Source organism: Pleuronectes platessa, chromosome 6, assembly GCF_947347685.1.
Source record: "Pleuronectes platessa chromosome 6, fPlePla1.1, whole genome shotgun sequence".
NCBI lineage: Eukaryota > Metazoa > Chordata > Actinopteri > Pleuronectiformes > Pleuronectidae > Pleuronectes > Pleuronectes platessa.
Genome location: NC_070631.1, coordinates 9,513,339 through 9,534,178, shown reverse-complemented (window position 1 = coordinate 9,534,178; position 20,840 = coordinate 9,513,339). Strand labels below are relative to the sequence as shown.

At 42.3% G+C, this 20,840-nt stretch overlaps 1 protein-coding gene across 2 annotated transcripts in view; it reads right to left on the bottom strand.

Annotated features, from left to right (window-relative positions):
• slc2a4rg (SLC2A4 regulator) overlaps positions 1-20,840 on the bottom strand; it is a 36,929-nt gene that overhangs the window by 12,342 nt on the left and 3,747 nt on the right. For both annotated transcript variants that reach the window (XM_053425023.1, XM_053425024.1), the window contains exons 3-4: positions 2,786-2,886; positions 142-380 (exon numbers count right to left, since the gene is read on the bottom strand). In XM_053425023.1, coding sequence (XP_053280998.1) covers positions 142-380; positions 2,786-2,886 — 340 coding nt within the window. The remainder of the gene's footprint in view (positions 1-141; positions 381-2,785; positions 2,887-20,840) is intronic.

The window sequence follows — 20,840 nt, the reverse complement described above, 5'->3', positions numbered from 1 at the left end:
GAGCTTCCCATGGGATATTACAAATATATGGAAAAAAATTCTCTGAATATACATATGAAGCTATTTACAAAACAAAATTGACTGTTACAAGCTGAAACATTGGACAAGACATGCATTTCACATCACATCTCCAATCTTTACCTTTCGCTTCCGAGGTATGGGGTCCTCAAACATGAAGTGCGTGCTCTCTGTGTTATCCTCATTGACATCATCACCCTGGGACGAGAGCAGGAAGTTCTTGGTGTTATCGTTGGAGAGAGGAGGGGACGGTGTGGAGGGCACCGATTGGTCGCTGGTATCCCAGCTCCAGTTGCCGCTGGTCGAACTGCTGTAGCTAGCCGATAGCACCTCTTTCCAAGCCCTGCTGGCTGGCTCTGGGACTGCAATTTAAAGAGAGCACATATTTAACTTCAGATCAACAGCAAAAAAGCTCTACTAACCTACTTTAAAAGGCCTGAAATAAAAACTGGCAAACAAAAAATGGACATCAGAAATGGACATTTAAATCTCTGAGAAGCCCTGAGCTATGACAGCAGGTTTAATATGAACATTCAAATATATTTCATATATTACATATAGTAAATACAGCCACAACATTTTTCATCAAGCTCAGCTGAACTCAACTGATTAAACTAAACACAGCTTCAATTTCCCCAACAAGGTATGTAATCTAATATTTCTAGTCTTGGCCCATAAACCCTTTCTATACATGTTGGCTTCTCAACAAATACAATCATGCTTAATCTATATAGCTTAATAAATACACTGTGGCAAAACATGGTAGAAATCCAAAGTACACTTTGACATACTAATCCCCATTGGATTAAGTTATACCAAACCATAACTATCCTATATTAATGCAAGGATACCAAACCCAGCTCAAATGAATATGTAGCATAGATCACTTGTGTAGGATTACTGCACTCTGTGCTTAATGCAATGAAAATGTGTTTTAAATGTGGTTGAAGTGGGGGTTGAAACTTGGTCCACCAGCCCACTGAAGCAGCAGCCCACCAGGGTTTGCCTGGTAGTCCCTATGGCTAGCTGATGGTGGTGGTTGTCTGTACAAAAATGTTAGGGGACTTGAAGTTCAAGGAACTGTTGGTCAAAGCCAGCTCAAGATGCTAAAAACCATACTACAGGCTACAAATGTGAATCCTCACATTAACCTGAGGGCAGGTAATAAGTATAAGCTCTTGGTCCTGTCCTCAGTCAGAAACTGGAGTCTTAATTTTGTCCCCAGTCCAAGCATAACTTTCAAAGCCTGTTCCAACATCGATCATGAGGCATGTTAGGTTTACTGTGCTGGAATGATTGTGGCAATGATAAAAGTGTCATGTGCTTTATGGTGCTGACCCACAGCATAAACATTTTCCATATACTTATTTTTGAGAACTTTAAGTCATGTGACCCACTTCACAGAGTGACTATAGCGCTATAGTAAACCATGTGTCACACCAATAAGGGAAACAAATCACAGCATGAAAATATCTATTTCAGTTCCTAAAAGAGACAGAATGAGGAAATTGTGAATTACCAAGAAAAACAAGATAAAATCACAAGCTCCACCGATCATAAAAAGCATTATAAGAGAGGCGTGGAGTGAGTGGTGTTAAGAGTTGAGACGCACAATGGAACATACACAGACATTTTTATGACCAAACTGTGATGAATCAAAGACGTCAACCCGCATTCCCACTGTGCAACACTGCGTATTAAATAAATCTTTCATCAAGCTTAGCTCCTCCCAAACCTTCAGCATCTCCAAACAAGCCTGGAAGATTGATGAATTATACAATAAAAACTTACAGAGCTATAGATTTATTACATCCACAGAGGAGGTGGTTTTTTGTCCCTGTCCGTAAGTTCGTCAGCAGGATTACGCAAAAACAACCCAACCTATTTCCAAAAGACTTGGAGTAAGAATGGAACATGGACTAAGAAAGAACCCGCTCAATTTTGGGGCGGATCCAGGGTATTTAAACTCTTTTTAAAGTTGCAGGATAGGGCTTTTTGTTTAGTTTTTTTTCGCATATTTTCAAAGGAGTAATTCATGGATCGTGATGAAAATATCTGGCAGATTAAAGTGTCTGATATCTATGAGTGAGTGCACTTTGGTGCTGCTCGATTGAATTTAACGAGACTGTTGGGCCTTAGTGGAGGTATGTGCTCTACTGAGTGCCATTCTAGTTTCATTTGTTTATACTTGATCCCACTTGGTACCGCCATTTCTATCAGGATGCCTCTGGGCCTTCGAGGATATGAAGTACAACATGTTGCTTTACTGAGAGCAAAACAATAGATTTGATTTAACGCTGGGCTTAAAAACTATTTAACAGGACTTTGACCATCTGGTGCGGTTGGCATGGTGATGGCAACCGCAGCAAGACTTGAAACAGCAGAAGGAACCATAGTGATAAAGTCAGGGCTGAACAGTTGGCAGCAAGTACTGGGCTTGGGTAAACAAGCATGCGTACAAAGATAAGGGAGCAGGGCTAAAAAAAGAGTAAAACTACCTTTCCATTGGATGGATACAGATTAACACTAAGGTTAAAGCAGGTGAACAACTCAACAGCTCAGTCTGTGTGAAGCTAATATCAAGTGATTTAAGATGAATATTTCTTCCCACTGTCCCCTGCTTCACCTTAATGACACTGAGTAACCCCTGACATGATATGAAGTGAATGTCCTAGATTTGTTTAACTTGGTAGATGAGTCAGTATTTTATGACGGAGCTTCTGCTGTGTGCTGTGTTACATGAAGCTGACACTGGGGGGGCTGTTACCTGTAGATGCAGAGGAAGGGTGGAGCACCAAAGGGGATGTGGACAGTGAGGTCAGGACGGTGGCAGCCATCACTTCCTTATCAGCGTGACCTGAGGGCTTCCTGCAAAACACACAAATATAGCTTTACCAAACAGGAATAAATAGTCAGGTGTGGATTATCTCTTGTCCCCAGTTCACCTCGAAACCAGTTTAGTTATTATTTTTTTGTTTGGACAGTTTCTCAGAGTAATGGAAAACGGTTTAATAAGTGTTCTGTCCAAGCCAGGCCTTGTCCCTAGAGAAGAACTCAAATCTCTGTAGCCGCCCAAAAATATCAAGAAATTTGATGGAGCAAACAAATCCAACAAGAGTAGTAGCCAGTGCACAGATACGTGATATAGCTGGGAAACTTACTATTCTTGTGCCTGAGTATGTGCGTGTGTGTCTGTGTGTGTGTGTGTTTGTGTGTGTACATAGCCTCCAGAGTAAAAAGGGTTTTGTGGTGTGTCTGCACAGCTTGAGCAACTTCACTTCGAGAGGGAGAGAGATGCTTGTTCCTCCCTTCCTGCTCAGTGCACCCCATGCTGAGCTGAGTCCAGGCTCAGCCTAAACCTTGTTTATACTGCCCACTTGAACTGGCAACAGACACTTACACACAATAATAACAATATACATGCACAGTAATGAGTATGCTTTGGCATCCGGCATTTTTTAAATAAAAAACGTGACTGGGAACACCAGTAATTTTTGTGCCATCCTGTAATGAAGCACACGCTTCACCAGACGGACAATCTATTCTATTTTGCACTTTGCACCTCTGTCCGTGCTGCCCTTGAAAGTTAAATACGGTGGAAATTATCCAGGTCAGGGCCAAGAACACACACACACGTTCACACGGACACACAAAAAAGAAAAAAAGATTTAAGTACTTGTGTAAAATCTCGTAAAAAAAGAGAGCCATACAATGTGGTGAGCAGCTAGGCACTTTGTGTAATATACAGATCCAAACGCTGCAAAAGGTTAAACGCACATACTAACACAAAGCAGACAGACACTCGTACACAGACGGATATACACATGGTCTGCAGCTTTAAGAGGTCCTTGTCCCGCCCCCAGACTCCTCCACTACACAACCAGAGCAAACTGGTTTGAGGCGTTCTCTGAGCCAAGCCCTGAGCCCTGGCAGACATCCACTCCGAGTCTCCGTGCACACACTCACACATACTCAACACAAAAACCTCACTCTGTAGCCCACAAACACTTCAAAATCTGCAAGCGTACGTGTACCTACTCACGCACACACACTCACGCACACACACACTAGAAGTGACTAGATTAAAAAAAAACTTTATATGACACAGAAAAAGTTCAGAGTGTCCCAGCTCCCACGCGGAGGAGAATGTGTTGGATGTGGGGCAAACAGTTTGCGGAGGAATGTACCAGATATGAAGGAATCTGAACATCCTGCAGTGATGTTCACACAAGACACACTGGTGTCACTCTTCAGCGTCTCAAAACATGGGCTAAGTGTGTGTGCGCGCGTGTGAGTCTGTGGTCGACGTATTACTTATGTTGTGGGGATCCACATCTCTTTACACTGTCACATCTCACAGACATACCGTCCTTATGGGGACAAAAAGCAGATCATGTTATTCATTAAATCATAAGATGAAGACATGTTTAAGGTTATAGTCTGTGTGTGTGTGTGTCTGTGTGAGTTCTGAATACAACATTGCCAAAACAGCCAATTCTAAAACAACAACATGGAGAATATCACAGCATAAAAAGATCAACACAGAAAGGGAAAGGCGGTCAATGCACAACGCGCACAACACAAACACGCACATGCATAAACACACTCACAGTCTGGAGAGGAGATAAAGAGATAACAAGATTAGCCGTGTCCTGTTTCAGTCATTAGCTTTCTTTTCAACACTGAACAGGGCCGACCAGGGACAAGCTCCTGATTTATGGACCTGTCTATTTTTTTAATAACATTTCTGTGCTGTTTTTCCTCATTCTGCCGCCAACATGGACGACGTGTTGTCAGCTTCACAGAAGTTATGCTTTCAATTCGACAAAACGCATGTTTAGAGTCCCAGTAAGGTCCGATTTGACCTGTGTGGAAAAGTGGTTTACTAATAGCATATCACTTGCAGTCATGTTTCTAGTGTGTGTGTATGTGAGACAGATAAGAAAAGAAAAACAAAACTATTAGTTGATTCCGGAGTTATCTCAAAGTTGAATATCCCTCTCTCCCCTCTCCCTCACTTATTTATTTTTCTCTCTTTCTCTCTCTCCCTCACACACACGCACGCACACACACAGATACCAACACACACCATACCCCATTAATACCCTCCCACCCTCCCAACCCACTCTGGTTTCCTGACATTGAGCTTTTTCCTTCCTCTGCTTCCCGGCAGAACCTTGATACTCCACCACAGTTTCATTACATCTGGTGTGAGTGTTTGTCTGTGTGTGTGTGCATGTGTTAAGTAATAAACTACGACAATGACATGTAAGACTCTTTCTCAGAGGGCAATTCGCTGATTGACTCTTACTCAGGCTGACAGAGGTGGAGCTAATCCAATGTTGTCATTAGATTGATTTTCATATCAGTGTTAAAGTTAGGAGTTTCCATCTTCTGCCATCATAAAACCAGTTTGCACAGATAACAGCCCTGCTATTCCTGTTCACTGCTCGCTCTAATGAGCAGATACTGTATATGTCACCATCCTGCCTCTTTGTGAAATAACTATGGAGCCATTAAACCTGGTGGGAGTGTAGGACAAGCTAAAGAGTGGCTGCACTGGCAAGGGAGTAAATCTGTCTGCTTCTTCCTATGTGAGGCTTTATTTTCGAGCAAGTTAAACTGGGGATGCCTTTATTTAGTGCCCAGAGAGGGGCGGCTGGAGAGATCGCTGTCAACAAAAAGCTGGTGTGTGTGTGTGTGTGTGTGTGTGTGTGTGTGTGTGTGTGTGTGTGTGTGTGTGTGTGTGTGTGTGCGCTAGTATGTTTGACGACAAGGATTATTTGGGGTTTCTTGGTTTTGAAGCGCCCAAATATGGATGTTTACAAGAACACTTTCCGTCCAACCACCTTGCGTTTATGGCAAACAGTAAATCTAATGATGACATGATAAACATAACAGTCTCCTCCCACATATGCAGATGAATACGTGTAGGCACATACCGGCCCTGTGTGGTGACAGGATGTATTTATGTAGAGGAGTGACACCATTCATGCTCTGAGCTGTCAAATTTATATTCCCTGTCACTGATACAAATGTGCTTAATGAGACAGGTATTATATCAATCGGAACGTCTTAACCTCATTTTACTTCCCTTGTGTATGTTCGTGTTTGTGTATGTGAGCATTGTAAAATATTCTGGTTGAAGTATTTGGCACAGTTAAATATTTCCGCTGTGATATTACCAAAATCTGTCAGCACGATATAGGTCATTTAAAATTGAGTTGCTGATACTTACTACTTCACAATATTGCTAATTTACTGTATATCCATTGAATAGTTGATATAAAGTGACCAAGTGGAAATGCCTATTTTATTACATGTCAAATGATGCACACTCATATTTGATAATTTTGTGATTTTATCTTCAAACCTTTATGCAAATTTTTTATGATGCTGATTCTTGGATCATCCTTTAATTTTAAAGTTACACTAAGCGGATGCAATGACATTCATCAGCCCAGGAGCTAGCAGTTAGCCTGTTAGCTGCAGTGAACTGGGCAGATATAAAGTTTGTTGAAAGACAGTCAGAAGTCACCAGTTTGTTAGTAATATCTCAGATTTAATGGCACCACTGACCAGTAGTGGAAACTGAAAAACTCAACAAAATCCATCGTGATGTTTTAAATCGAGAGATAAACATATTATCCCAGCTCTATAAAATATGCTTGCATAAACAAATACCAACTCTCACACGTGCACATATATAACACCCACTTTCTCACCTTCCCTACCCCCTTAGCTTGTATCGGCCTTGACTAGGCCAAAAACCCTCCCCTCTGGCAGCAGCACAACACATGGGCCAACTTAAGTCAACAAGCCATAGAGAGAGAGAGAGATGAGTAGCAACAACTGGCTCAGACTGTAGAGAGGGAGAAAGTGTTGTGCGTGTGTGTCTGTTGTGTGCTAATAAAGGTTAAGTGCTGTAAATGATCATTTATTCCTTGGTGCAGTAAATAACAGCGAGTCGACGCTCAGACTGAGCATTTTTGTGGGATGATTTTCATGACTCACTTTATAACTTGAATATGAAAACACTTCCAACAGTGGATTTGATTTCCAAACAAGGTCCTGGGAGGACACTTGTACTTTGACACTGAAAATGGTGATGTGATGCCAGCGTGTTGGCCGTTTGGCCCCCCTCACACACCGACCCCACCCGGTACTATAGTGGGCTCTCTGCTGTTGTTGGGGAGGCGACGGGGCCTTCCCTCTATATTTAACACAGCAACTCTGCTCAAGTTACCAGCACAGAAGAAATCCCACGGATCGGTCTGGTTTATAGCACCTATTACACACGGTACAAGCCCAGTTAAGATCGAGGCCAAGTGCCACAAATACATCAGATTTGAGAGCCAACAAACCGGCCAGTCAGGCCACACACACCGCAAGAACTCGACATGTTCATTTGCGGTGCATTGACCTTCATATACAGTGTATTTTTCATCTCTGTTTTCTGCCTAACCTAATGTGATCACTCTCCCTCTCTCCATGTGTATCCCACCTGTTTGGCAGAGCTCAGATTCAGTTTACCAGAACATGACTCCACATGCCCCCCCACCCCTCCTTTCTTAAATTGCATCTTTTGCTTTGCGTAGAAGAGCAGAAGATGAACATTTTAGAGGAACCTTCCAAGTCTAATGATACAATGTGTGATTGTGTCATTATCAAATGTCAGATTTTAGTTAGATTATCACTTGAAGTCCTGTACAACAAACTAAAGCTCTATCTGGTTACCAGAGGGAAAACAACTGTGCGTCACACAGGCGGCTTAAAAGAAGAGTTTTAGAAGGTCAAGAGAAAAAGAGAAAGGCAGAGTGGAAGGGCCTGGGCAGTATCAGTGGATCTCATTGTTTTGAGTTGGCTAACCACAAAGCTTATCCATTTTTCATCAGAATGATTCAAAGCTGTGCAGAGTTTAATATGGCGGGTCTTGTTTTCACTCGGGATGTACACCGCCAACAATAATCTCTGCTCTCCCCCCTGAGCCCTGGTGGTGGTCACTTTAAATAGCACTTATCCTTCCAATATGTGATCAACGTCATCCCCAAAACAGGCACCCGGTGTATTTGTATCAGCTCAGTATGCCTCAGACTGGCATGAAGACTGGTGTGTGACCTTGGCAATTAAGGAGGCGAAAAACGCTGTCACGCAGACACGTATAAATAAAACCAACTTTCAAACATGGCTCATCGAGATAGGATACACAGTGACACCCGCTGAAGTTTCCGTGCTGCTTTTCTCGCTTTATCTCTCTTGAACACAAACAAATGCAAATGCACACGGCGGCCGCGATACGCACATCAAACATACGGGTTATGTTTTTAGTCATGAGGCAGCCGTCTTCCTTAGGGGAAGCATTTTTTGTCAATTCATCACTAAAAACATATGTTCTCTTTCTCATCTGAGAGAACGAGAGGGAGGCTGGCAGAGAGAGAGAGAGAGAGAGAGAGAGAGAGAGAGAGAGAGAGAGAGAGAGAGAGAGAGAGAGAGAGAGAGAGAGAGAGATGGAAACCACAAAACCACACGAGAATTGTTAACCATACATTTTTCTGTCACGTGTCCTTATATGCATCTCTCTTTACACTATCCTTTGGGTCTGTTCGAGGCTCAAAGCAAACAGACTATGTCCTGGCAAGTGCATTATCCTAAAGCATTCAAAATCATAGATAAAGATGTAGATGACGGCTTTAAAATGTGACTTATTTGTGCACAATGGATAAAGTGAAGTGCGGGCGATGGTGTGATGCAATCAAACGGTTTCCTCCTGCATAATGAGGTAAAGTTGTGACAACTGAGGCTATTAAAACTGACCAGGCTGGTGTTGATGGTCGTCTGTCTGCTGTGTGCCCCCCGACAGCTGCTCCATCCACACCCACTATTAATAGAACACCCACCGCTCTTCGTCCAACTATCCCTCAGTCGTTGCTCATCGTCACCCCTCGACTCCACAGTATTATGTAACATCCTCTGTCCCTCTCTCTCGGCCAGGAGATGGATAGTCAGGACTAGCAGTAAACAGTCTGGCCCCTGACCTAATACGAGGCTTCACACCCCCACCCATTTCACAGCTGTGATCCTCTCCCTCTGTCATGATCACTCGACTCTTGTTCAGTTTTTTTCCTATGATCCCTTTGTACAACACAGCAGATATGGTAAATGTGCAATTAATATGAATTTAAACATAAACCTGTGGTTAAGCATTACGCTGTGTTGTTGCAGTGTGTGAATGCATGTGTGTGTGTGTGTGTGTGCAGTCTATAACCGTGTTGCCCATTGCCAAACTCCGCGGGCTCTGAACCCCTTAGAGAGGCAGGGGCTGTTAGGCAGGAGCTGTGTCTCTTAAAACGTGGGCTGAGAGAGTAATGGCTATTCAGTCCTCGGACAAACGGCTCTCTCTTTCTCTCCCTTGATCCTCGAATGCAATCTGTCGCCTTAGGGCCAAACACAAACAACGGATTGCTTTGTTCGGGGAAAATAATAATGGACAGGATAGATGGAGCAGGCGGCCGAGGTGTCTGACCTACATGTCATAAACTACACAGACACGATAATATAAACACATATTTAACTTTAACGACAAACTGACTAGTCAACTGTCAGTGAACGGGCGTTTATTCCGCGTGGAGTATAACCCGTATGAACATCTCGCAATCTAGATCAGAGCCGTGCTTGTAGCGCATGTTCCACAGAGAGAAAAATGTTGACACAGCAAAAGCAATTAACAGGCTGACGACAGAGAGGATCCTGACGCATGCCCTGCCCACAACACGTGGATACAGCTAAACGTGGTGCAATTCTGGGTCATTACATCTGAAGTATGAGCCCAACACTGCAAGTCAGACCAGTGCTGGAAAAAACACCGGTTGAACATTAGTTTGGCACCTTTGCTTGACTTTAACCAACAAATGATAAGTTACATAATGTTCTATTAAGTATTACATACGGCTGCTAAATGTAACACCATCAAAGAGATGACAATATGTGGAGAAAAGAATCTGAGCATCGCTTTACATTACACAACACCAGTATACTGCTTTGGGTCAATGAGCAAAGTAACTATCAGCTACAGGTAACTCACTTTATTACTCCCATGTCACTTCAGGCCAAACTAAAAGATTAACTTGTAGCTATAGCAACTTCCCCCGCAACTTCTCTCAGTCCCTCCTGTCACAATGCTGTTGCTAAGGGAGAGCAGGGCAGTTTCTCTCTCGGCCTTAAGTGTTTTTTTTTTCCAGTCTTCTAGCAAGGGAGACAACAAAGATAGAAAATGCCTCCTTATCAACAGTCGTTTTTTTCAGTTTCGTTTCTCATTATATTTTCACGAGGTTTTGATTCTCCAGAAACAAGATGTGTGTTATCCACTGAGCCTCCGAAAAAGAAACTGCCTGTTCATTGTGTGAATGTTAAGAGAAACCAGATCATGTTGTTAAGAGAAACCAGATCAAATCACAGCAGGAAAAGTTAAATCTACATATATTTAACTATGCCTGTTTCCATCTGACTTTGAAAAAAAAAAGAATTCAGATGATGTAACAACCCAGACGTTGTTAAAACAAGTAGCCAAGAAAGGAGGGAAATAAAACCCAAATTAAACAGAAAGAAACAAGTCTTGGAGCACAGATTAAAATGTTGGAGTGCCTCAAAGCAGTCCGTTCTCTTCAGCATTCTTAGTTTGTTCCTCATTCTTCTCCCCCTTTCGCCTGCTCTTGAGATTTGCCCTTCTGCCATCACAAGCCAGAGCAGGCCTTTGCCTAGTTTCCTGTGTTTTGCAAAAGCAGCCCATTGCTGTTCCAAAGCCACTCTGCTCTAGTAACTCCCATGAAGCCAAACATCTGCAGGGCAGCATCACACAGAAAACGACTCCAGCCAGTAAAATAAACTGAACCATATCTTTTTTTTTTTCTAGAAAGAGAAAGTGACAGATTCGGAGCTCAGAGGAATGAAGTGTTGAAAGCATTGAAAGGTGTCGAAGAATTATTGCTGCAGATTCCAAAAGGAGGTGTGACTCTTCACCTGGAAGTAAATGTGACTCCCCCTCCCCCAAAGAAAACAGTGTTTTGTTTATATGCATAAAAGCCAGCACCGTGTTTTTTCATTAGTCTGTGTGAATAATAATACATTTACATTTGAGGGGGGGTGACCTACAAATGAGACTACACAGAGAGAGAGAGAGAGAGAGAGAGAGAGAGAGAGGGGCACTTTGCTGAACGCATATAATTACGTTGTTGTAAACTGAAATAAATAGCCATTCAGAAATTTAAAGCAACTCAACTGAACAAATTAACACCTTCACCCTATCAAACACTCAAAGCCTGTATGTGCTTCTTCTTGTATACAAACGTGAACAACAATAACAACATAGTATTAGTAGCGGTTTAAGCACATTAATAGTTGGATTTTCAGCCGTGACCAAGTGTTGCCTCAGTTGCTTGCAAAGCATATTAAACACAGCATTTTGGAGCTGGGACATATTACACACACTCATAAATATGTCTGATTTTTTTTTAATCAAGATCCATGAATTATTCTCAGAGAAATGGTCAATCTCGCAGAGAAAACAAATCCTAGATCCCCCCCCCACCATATTCAGATGCTCACCAAAATGTTATGAATTCTTTCCTGACCCATGCCACATCCTTCCACCAAGTTTTATGACTAACCACTTAGTAAATGTTGGCCTAGTCCTTCTAAATAACAAACAAACAAACGTTAATGAAAACAACCTTGGCATAGGTAATAAATGTATATCTACATATTTACAGGCCATAAGTATTGAAAGATATGACAAATAAATAATTTCTCAACTGACCCGAAGTTAAAAACAGATTTGCCTTAACATTTTCAAAAAATGTAAAAATATTCCTAATACACATGTTGCCTGGTATCTGTGTGTTAAGACAGTTTGTTTGAAAGAGAAGCTCATTTTTACATTTTAATGGTGGGATAGACTGTGCTTTTAATTTTCTGGTGTGGCCCCTGACCCCAGGAGAAGCCCCTGTGTTTCACCCTATCCGCAGGCCAAACTGGGCCCCATCAGACTGGATACTGCCAGATATAGAAACAAAATGAAGTTTCCCAGTAGATCCTCTGGCCCAGTGCCTCCGAAAGCTATTCACCCCTCTCCAAATTATCAGTGTTTCAACATCCTACAGATGGAGGCAGTGAAACTTTTGGGAATAAGGAAAGGAAAATGGCCCCTCTATCACCCTCCAATGCCAACAACTGAATAGTTAACCAGATGAATGGAGGCAATAAGAGCCCATTATAAAAACACCGGAGAGATGATGATAAAACAGAGAGTAATCCTGGACCCTGACTCAGGACCATATTGTTAACATTTATTATTTCTAAACACAACCACTATTTGTTGGATGTGAGAGCTGAGTAATTAATACCATGGCCAAATCTGAGCAATGGTCAGATCCGAACAGACTCATTCTCCTGAACCTCCAAACAGGCAGATGGGAGAACGCTCAGACTCAGCTACCAGCCTTGGCCCGAGGAAAGTTGTGACTTGTATTTTTGTCAGACAGACAAAGCAAAAACACTGTCGCAAAATCTTGAAAATTAAATAACAACAGTAGGTTTTGTTGACTTAAAGTAGAATCACCTACACACACACTGAGTATTGTCAACTACTGTTCCAAAGGTCATAAGTGGACAGTCAAATCTAGTGTTGTAATGTTTTTTCTCAAAATACTGTGCAATCAAAAAAAAAAAAAAAAAATCACAGGATAATTTAGTAATCGAGTTAAATTAAACCAACAGGAGACAAAGATTTCACCTTAAAATAGCAGCTTCAAATTCTTTTTTTCATGTCATCTGACTTGTTATAGGGAGATTGTTGCCTCTTTCTGTCCCACTCCACACTTCTTGCACTATGTGACTTTGGTGTGTGGGTTCCACCTCTTGCCAGATGTGCCAAACAGAGTGATAGTCTGCAGCTTAAAATGACGGTGTTGTTTGACTTTAAATCATGTCATGTCTTGGGTGAAGACACTTAAAATATCCAGAATTCCACACAGGGTGTGGACTACACAGTCGAGAGATTGATGGACTTTGTTTTCTGCACAGGAAAACCACAACACAGCAGAATTAATAAGCATTCACGACTGCAGAGGTTGCTGTTGCTCTGCAAAAGTTACGTAGTGTCGCTTTAATAACTGAACTTTATTAATCTTATCAGCAGATAAAAAGCCGCCAATCGGGGCCGTTACAGTTTTAAAGGTTTAAAGGCTGTTTGGAGACTAGACAGGAGCCTTGTGTGAAGCTACCGAAGCTTAAATCAGATCCAGCGTAAAAAATATCACTATACCGCTACACCGCATTCATCCACACACTCACAGGCGCACAGACGTACTTGGAACATAAAGTACCCTGTAGTGCACTTTCTTCTCGTAATAAATCTGGTCAAATGTACGGTATCTGGCATGCCACCCCCGCAGACCGAAACAGCTGCGCAGCTTTACATATACAAGATGTACAGCACACCCGTGTTCCCCTATAGAGTGATGACCTTACTTATCCCCTGGTTCCACATCCTTCTTTTCCCCCTCTGCTCTTGGTCTGACGGTCGTACAGGGCAACATTGTGGTCACTTAGTTATTGTCCATTTGCTACAACCAACATCTTGATCACATTTCCTGTAACTGTGCAACGTGTGCCATATGTTAATAGTACACTGTTTAATCTAAAGGAACAGGGTGGGGTTGTGATGAACAACATGTTTATGAGGGACTTCTTCCTGTGGTGTTTCCTTCAGACTAAATGAAAGAAAAGCACCGAAGGTAAGTCAAAATAAAAATATATATTTTTAACAGAGCCAACCTGTGTTTTTAAAGACTGACATTCTTAAAATGGGATATGATGCGACAAAACTGGTGATAATTTGAGGGAAATTACAGTCAGGAAATGTTACATTTACTGGTGTTATCCTTTCTATTCCTCTTCCTCTCTGTCTCTCCCGCTCTCATTCTTCCGTCGTTTCCTCACGATGTAATTATGGTGAACAAAACACGGTGTAAACACAAGTCTGTATATATATATAGTGACCATGGTGTTGATTCTTGGTCCAAACCAGATTGGGGCAGAACAAGAAGAAAAAAATAAGTGAACATTTGCATTTCTGGGTGAAAACCAAGTGTAGGTGGAAACACAGTCCATCAGAGGAGAGTGAAAATGACCAGATAGTGAAAATCTCAGAGTACACCCATGCCCTGGAACAGCTACAAGAGTTCTTGGGGTTACTTGGGAAGTGATCAGGGTTCTGCACCTGACGGAACAGCTTCACACACTCAGTGCTTTGTGCGGTGGCATGTTGGTGCTGGAAGCCGCCACCACTCAAATTAAGCGTGGATACTTTCACCTCTCCCCAGGCCGGAAATCTCCACGTTATCTTGGCAGCAGTCACAGGCGTCCAGGGGCGTGTCGGCTCCTCTTTTAAGAGACTGCTCGGCGGAAAGAAACTTATCTTAGCCAAAACTACTTTTTAAGAGTCATACAGACTAGGTATGAGTGTTAAATGTCTTTTTTAACATTAAGTAAAATGAAAGACTTAATCAAAATTAGAGCTGCAAAAAAAAAAAAAACATCAAAAGATGATATATCTCACCTCCATTTGTTCATCTGCTCATTGATCTTACACTAGAAAGTAGTGCTAGCAATATTCACAAGGTGGGAAAGAATCAAAGTGAATAACTGTATGTAAGATACTATTCACATCCTAATTTTAGCTCACATATGGCGAATGAACATCAGATATCAAAGTTCATAAAGATCATCTTTCATGTGTAATTGAGGGGTGTGTGACTTTGTGCATATGCGTGTGTGCAAATATTGCTGACAGGCTCGGCACGGTATAGCCAACACTTTGATGGAGAGCAGCATTATTAGCACATCAGTGTCAAATGAAGCCTGACTACCTCACAATGGCTACAGAATTTAGCTTGTGTGTGCAAGTAGGTGAAAAAGAAAAGAAAAAGCAGGGGGGGAAATGGGAAAACACAATCTGTTCACCTCCACAGCTCCTTAATTGCTCATTTTGTCTACCAGCAGCTTTGTTAGACAGCACAAGGACACGTCATTTTCCTGGCCCTCACCGCTCTATTGTTAAAGTCGTACATATCTACACCCACACACTTGAAGACACCGGCAGAGTATTTGTCTGACCTGGGCCCACTGGTATTAGAAGTCTGGGTGCGGCATGTTGTTTAAAACTACTTTATTTCAAGCTGAATATTTGAATGAAGGAGCTAGCCACTGAATATATGCTGTGCTTTGGGTTTTCATTCACACTTTGATTAACCCAGTTCCTTGCAGGCCCACATCACTAAACTGTGTCAACAAGAAATCAATGGGGATTTCAGAAGTTCAGTGCGGCTCTCCTTCCACAGCCGAGCTAAAGGACAGGGCAGTCGATAATCCTTTGATTACAAGTGAGATCATGAAGATGTGATGCTCCTCAGGAAGCAGTCAGAAAGCACTGTAATTTTCATGTCCCTCATATTGCAATAGTGACGTGAAGGAAGCCATGTTCCTTAATTCATTGGTCACAGACACAGCAAAGGGGAGATGAGGGGAAATAGTCTCGCACAGGAAATAAGAGGGGAACTCAAGTCTGATGTAATTTTTCCAAAATGATAAACAAACTACCTAAAATCAAACAATGGTTAAATGTTAGGGGTCTGAATGGCCATAAAGGATTATAATTAAAATACGTCACCTATAAGAAAGAAAAGATCAAATATATTCAACTCAATGCTGAGAAGTGATACAAAAGCAAAGTACCTGCATTAAAACAGACGTCAGCCACTCAGTGCTGCTCTGTACAAAGTATTAGCGGTTTCTCAGACTTCTTTCTCTTTGCAGTCTGGACTGAATTTCCCTGCCTGTCGTTAGCGGAGCGTGATGACTTATGACAGAGTTGCGCAAGACACCGTTTGTGTTTGTGTGTGAGGATATTTATAAGTGCAGGGATTGAGCGCAGGACAAAGCAAACCCCATTAAACTAAGAGCGTACAAGACATTTTGAAAAGAGTTTAAAAAGCAAACTCTTCGCCACCAAGGATCCGCTTTTGGAGGCCATTTGCAACTGCACTGCTGCCTTTGCCCAGTGGATTCAGAACATGTTCCTACCGTGTTGTAATCTGCTATTGTGAGAGGTAAAGTAAAATTGGCCACAATTATAAATGTACTGTTATAATGTACAGTTAAAGTATATTATTGTATTATTTTCTGTTTAATTTTAAGGAAGAAAAAAACACGTGGAACTTGCTCAGGAGTGAAGAAATATTTCAAACCGAAAATCAACCCTTGGCCTGTGAGTGTAATGTCTGAGAATCTGCGGTTTCAGTGCCAATAGAAACATAGTGAACATTCTTGTGATGACTATGCCATGATTTTCCTGCCTTGTGAATGAACACAGTTACTTTAAACTAATGGAAATTAAACACTATAACATACACACTGAAGATGTGTGTTTATGGCTGGTTGAGAATAAAAGAAAGATAAATACATCACACAGATAGGAATGGAACTTATTTTCTAGAGCAGTATGGAATAATCTTTTCTGGCAGAGAGGGAGTTTGAGAGTTGGGAGTTGGCATTGTTCAGAGGACTTCATCTCCTTTGGAATTGAGAAGGATTTAGCATGTGTCTTTCAGACAAAGGAGAAGAGGGCAAAAGGCCAAGAGAAACAGAAAATGGGATGTATGGAACAGATACCACACATAAAAAAGGGAGACGGGGACATTTCACAAAATGAGGAAAAGGCAAAAACCTTCTGACCATGGATCAATTTTGTATTATACTGTGGTCCGTGCCTCACTATGGAGAAAGCTTTGTAAACAACAATGTCAAAGTAAACTCGGACTTCACTGAGGAACTCTTTTGACACGTTTATAGCATGTCTATAACTCACGGACAGAGAGGGAGGGTTACCGAGGGAGTGACGAGAGTTGCAGATCCAGAAACTTTGTAGGAGGAGTATAATGAAAGCTGAGATGGTTTGGAGGAGCTCGTGAGCAGAGGGGCAAGCCTCAGAGCAGCAGCTGTTGGTATGAGGAGCTGGGTAGAAGAACAGAAAGACTGATTGAAGAAAGACGGTTGACTGGGGTATCTTTGAATGCTGCTGAGGCAGAACAGGGGGCCTTATGTAAGGCTCTATTAGTGTGAGTGAGCAAGCGCTAAAGCATTTTGCAGCAGCGGAGCCAGAGCTGCGTCACAGGACTCTCCTTCCCTCTTGATATGATTTTATTTCTTTCGCTGTGTCCCTATGGCCCCGTGCTTGAGGACAGATAAACAACCGACAGATACACGACTGGATGTGGAAAAAGTATGTGAGGAATAAGAATACACATACAATCAATCCACTTTTAATCTTGTCTATCTACTTTTGCAATGGAGCAGAAGGTTTGCAGATAACATTCTTTCATGGCCTCCTACTCCACTCTTCACTTATGAAATTGATTTTGCCTTGGTTCGTCTTCCCTGCATAACAGCAGATGATTAATGTCTCATTAGGGCATTGACTCACACAGGCAGAGAGAGGGAGGGAGAGAGAGAGAGAGAGAGAGAGAGAGAGAGAGAGAGAGAGAGAGAGAGAGAGAGAGAGAGAGAGAGAGAGAGAGAGAGCTTCTCCCAGAGGCCCTCATTTCTGTGAGAGATTCAGAGCCTGGTGCAAAGCTGCAAAACACAGATCAAACAGGAAAAAATGCTTTGACACTAGATCCTCACTTCTCCATAAATCAGGTTCCAGTAAAGCTAAGGTTAAGTGATTATATGTCTGCTATAATCATCTGTGGTTATAAATTGTCTACACTAGCACCTAACCCAGATCCTGAGGCTGACCTAGCAGACGTGCCAGATGCCTGCTCATGTCCTGATCTGACCCGCACAGAATCCTTACCGCCACCAACCCCCTTTGCATAACTCTATTCATTGACCTTTCACCCCTGCTTGTGTCAGTGCAAGAGCCTTAACCTGTTATGGTCTGGAAGGGGGGGGAAAGGGCAGCAAGAAAGTGTAGAAATGGCTGCATGAAATTCAGAGTTTTGCTAAACTAATTATAAGACTAAGATGAAAACAGAAAGAGGAAAATATTATTGATATGAAAAAATATCAACGAGATTAACCACCTGAGAGAGGAGTGCTCGACTCTGGAGTGTGGATGTGGATGTGGGTTAAACATCCCAGACAAGAGTGGGGGCGGGTGGCTGCTCCTCTTGACTCTGACTTTCAACAACCGGCTGCAATGTCTCCTATGGGAGAAGAGGATTGGTGGTGGGGTGGTCGAAGGAGGACGGAGAGGTGGTCAATGAACTGCCTAGCTTGGTCTAAGCCCTTCCGATGACTCTGAGCAGTCTGAGTGGACGACTGGCCGGTAATTATGTTAAAAAACAGAGCTGTCATTCCCACCCCTACCAACACCCACCCACCAACCCCCCTGCAGTTGTTTTTTCTCTGGTGTCCTGTTTATGCAGACTCAGTGTTTTCTATTCATGTTATCCTACTGTGGTGACAGTGTACCTGACCAAGGACAGATAAGAAAGAAAAGCGTTTCACATCAATACAAAATACCCCCTCCCCGCTTCATTTCGTCAGACCTCGTTCTTCGGTCCCTTCACACTGTGCTTTGTCCTGTTATCAGTGCCCTGGATCCTAATCTGATGAGTATTGACAGGTAGAACGAGCTCCACTATGAGGGTGTGAGTGAAAGAAGGACTTTAACAGGATGAGGGAAGGAGAGAGAAAGACACAAACAGGGGCAAAGTTGATAAGATGGGTACGAGTGTAAATATATATATGTGTATGTTTGAATGTATTTGGATGAATATGCACAAGTGTGAGAGAGCAAATATCTAGGTTCCTCCTCTTTCCTCATCTCAGAGCTTTGCCCATGTTTGCCTAAAAGATAGTGACCTACTTTGCAGCATTTGCAAGGCAAGGTGTGAATGCACTGAAAGTCGTACCTGACAAACAACACCTTAAGTGAGACAGTGGAAAACACATAGGCTTTATAGCTTTGGTCTCTGTAAAGAAACTTAAGAAGATAACACAACGGAGGTATTGCCTAAGGTGCGGGGGGACAAATGAAAATTAATGGGTTTGTTGGCATTAACTAAAGTAGGGCACAGAGTGCAGCAAACGCACAATTAGTCACACCCGCACGTGGAGATGTGCAAACTCACTGTGGCGGTAAGTGCAGCCTCGCCACTGTGACCATTACTTAAAAAAACGTTGCATCACGCTGCAGTTCAAAAGTGTATTAGTGTTGTGCGACCGAAACTTGGTGAAACTGTTGCACTCCGGTCATATCCAATTACTGTCAGTAAGTTTATGTTGTACAGTGCCTGGCCAAACGGCTTTTATAATTTCTGATGAGCGCCACATGTAGTTGTATTTTAATAGACAGAGCTGGGATAAGCTTTTGAAAGTTCATCCGATCAACTGAATATTGTGTTAAAATGGTTTAAACCGAAAACTGATTCAGGGTTAAAAGAAAAGTGGATTGTTTTATGGTGAAAGAGGAGAGCGGGGCCTCTTGTCACCAACTGCAAAACAAAAGCCAATTTGAGCAGGTTAAAGACAGCTACTTAATATGAAAGACCAATGGAGCAGCAGCGAGGCCGGGCAGACATGACCACACTGTTATATAATGTTATGCAATCTCCTTTAGCAGCTGTGTAATGTCAACGCAGAGCTCATTATAGCTGTAGCAGTGTGCTGAGATAGGCGTCAACATGCTGTGGAATAGAGATGTTAAATATCAGGTTAAAGCCGCTCAGGTGAGGGCAGTGTGGGTTTGACCCAAGAGCTCCTTTCTCCTGTGTTCATTCTGATTGGTTCTGAGGGTTTTGTGACATCATACATTCACCACAATTTAGTTTAAAAGCGTGTTCAGTCTTGCGCGCTTCCCAGAGGCACTCCCTCACATCATACATGACCAGTGGCACGTGAAGTTCACATGATGAAGATAGAAGGAAGGAAAGGAGGCAATGATCAACCTATGATAAACTAGACTGTTTTCTTGAACTGCACTGTAATCAGCTTACCATCTATCTGCATTTTAAATTTTTATATCCAAACATACTTTGAAACAATCACATACTGTGGATTAGAAAAAAGGATAGAATGTTGAATGCCTATTCAATAAAGGGCTGCTGAGATTGTAGAGAGAACTGTCCCTGGTATTTGGTTAACGTATAAGTGCTGTTGCTTAATGTGTATAAGCACCAACTTGATTCAGACAGTAACCAATGGCAGTGTAAAAAAAAAGGCTTAGGCACCGCCCGCAGCCTCTCCCAGTCCTCTTCCCTGTTACATAATCACTTATCAGTACAGTGGGCTTGTCCCTGGATGCATTTTCTGCTTGCTCTGTGTGAAACTCTGCAACTGTGCATGGATGTTTGCCAAAGGATGATTAAAGAATTTCCTGAGCAAAAATGTGCCTGTGTGAATCTTTAAAAACAAAGGTTCAGTTCCCTGCACTGAAGCAAGACACATCAAGCAAAACGCACAACAATCTTCATCTTCCTGCCTGACATGCAGAGAGCACTTCACGCTGAGACATACGCTAGCATGGCCTGTGATAAGAGGGTAAACAAGGACAGAATATAATGCAAGCAAAACCCTGAGATGCTTGATTAGTGAAAACCATCCGAAACACAGTAAACTGATCTATAAATGCTAATCACAAACATCTTGTTACTATCTCATTCCTTTGCTCTCTTTTCCTTCTGTCAAGCGATTGGGAAATCGTGACCCTCATCTCCAGGTCTGGCTCGCTTAGGGCATATTTCGTAACTATTCTGGATAGAATA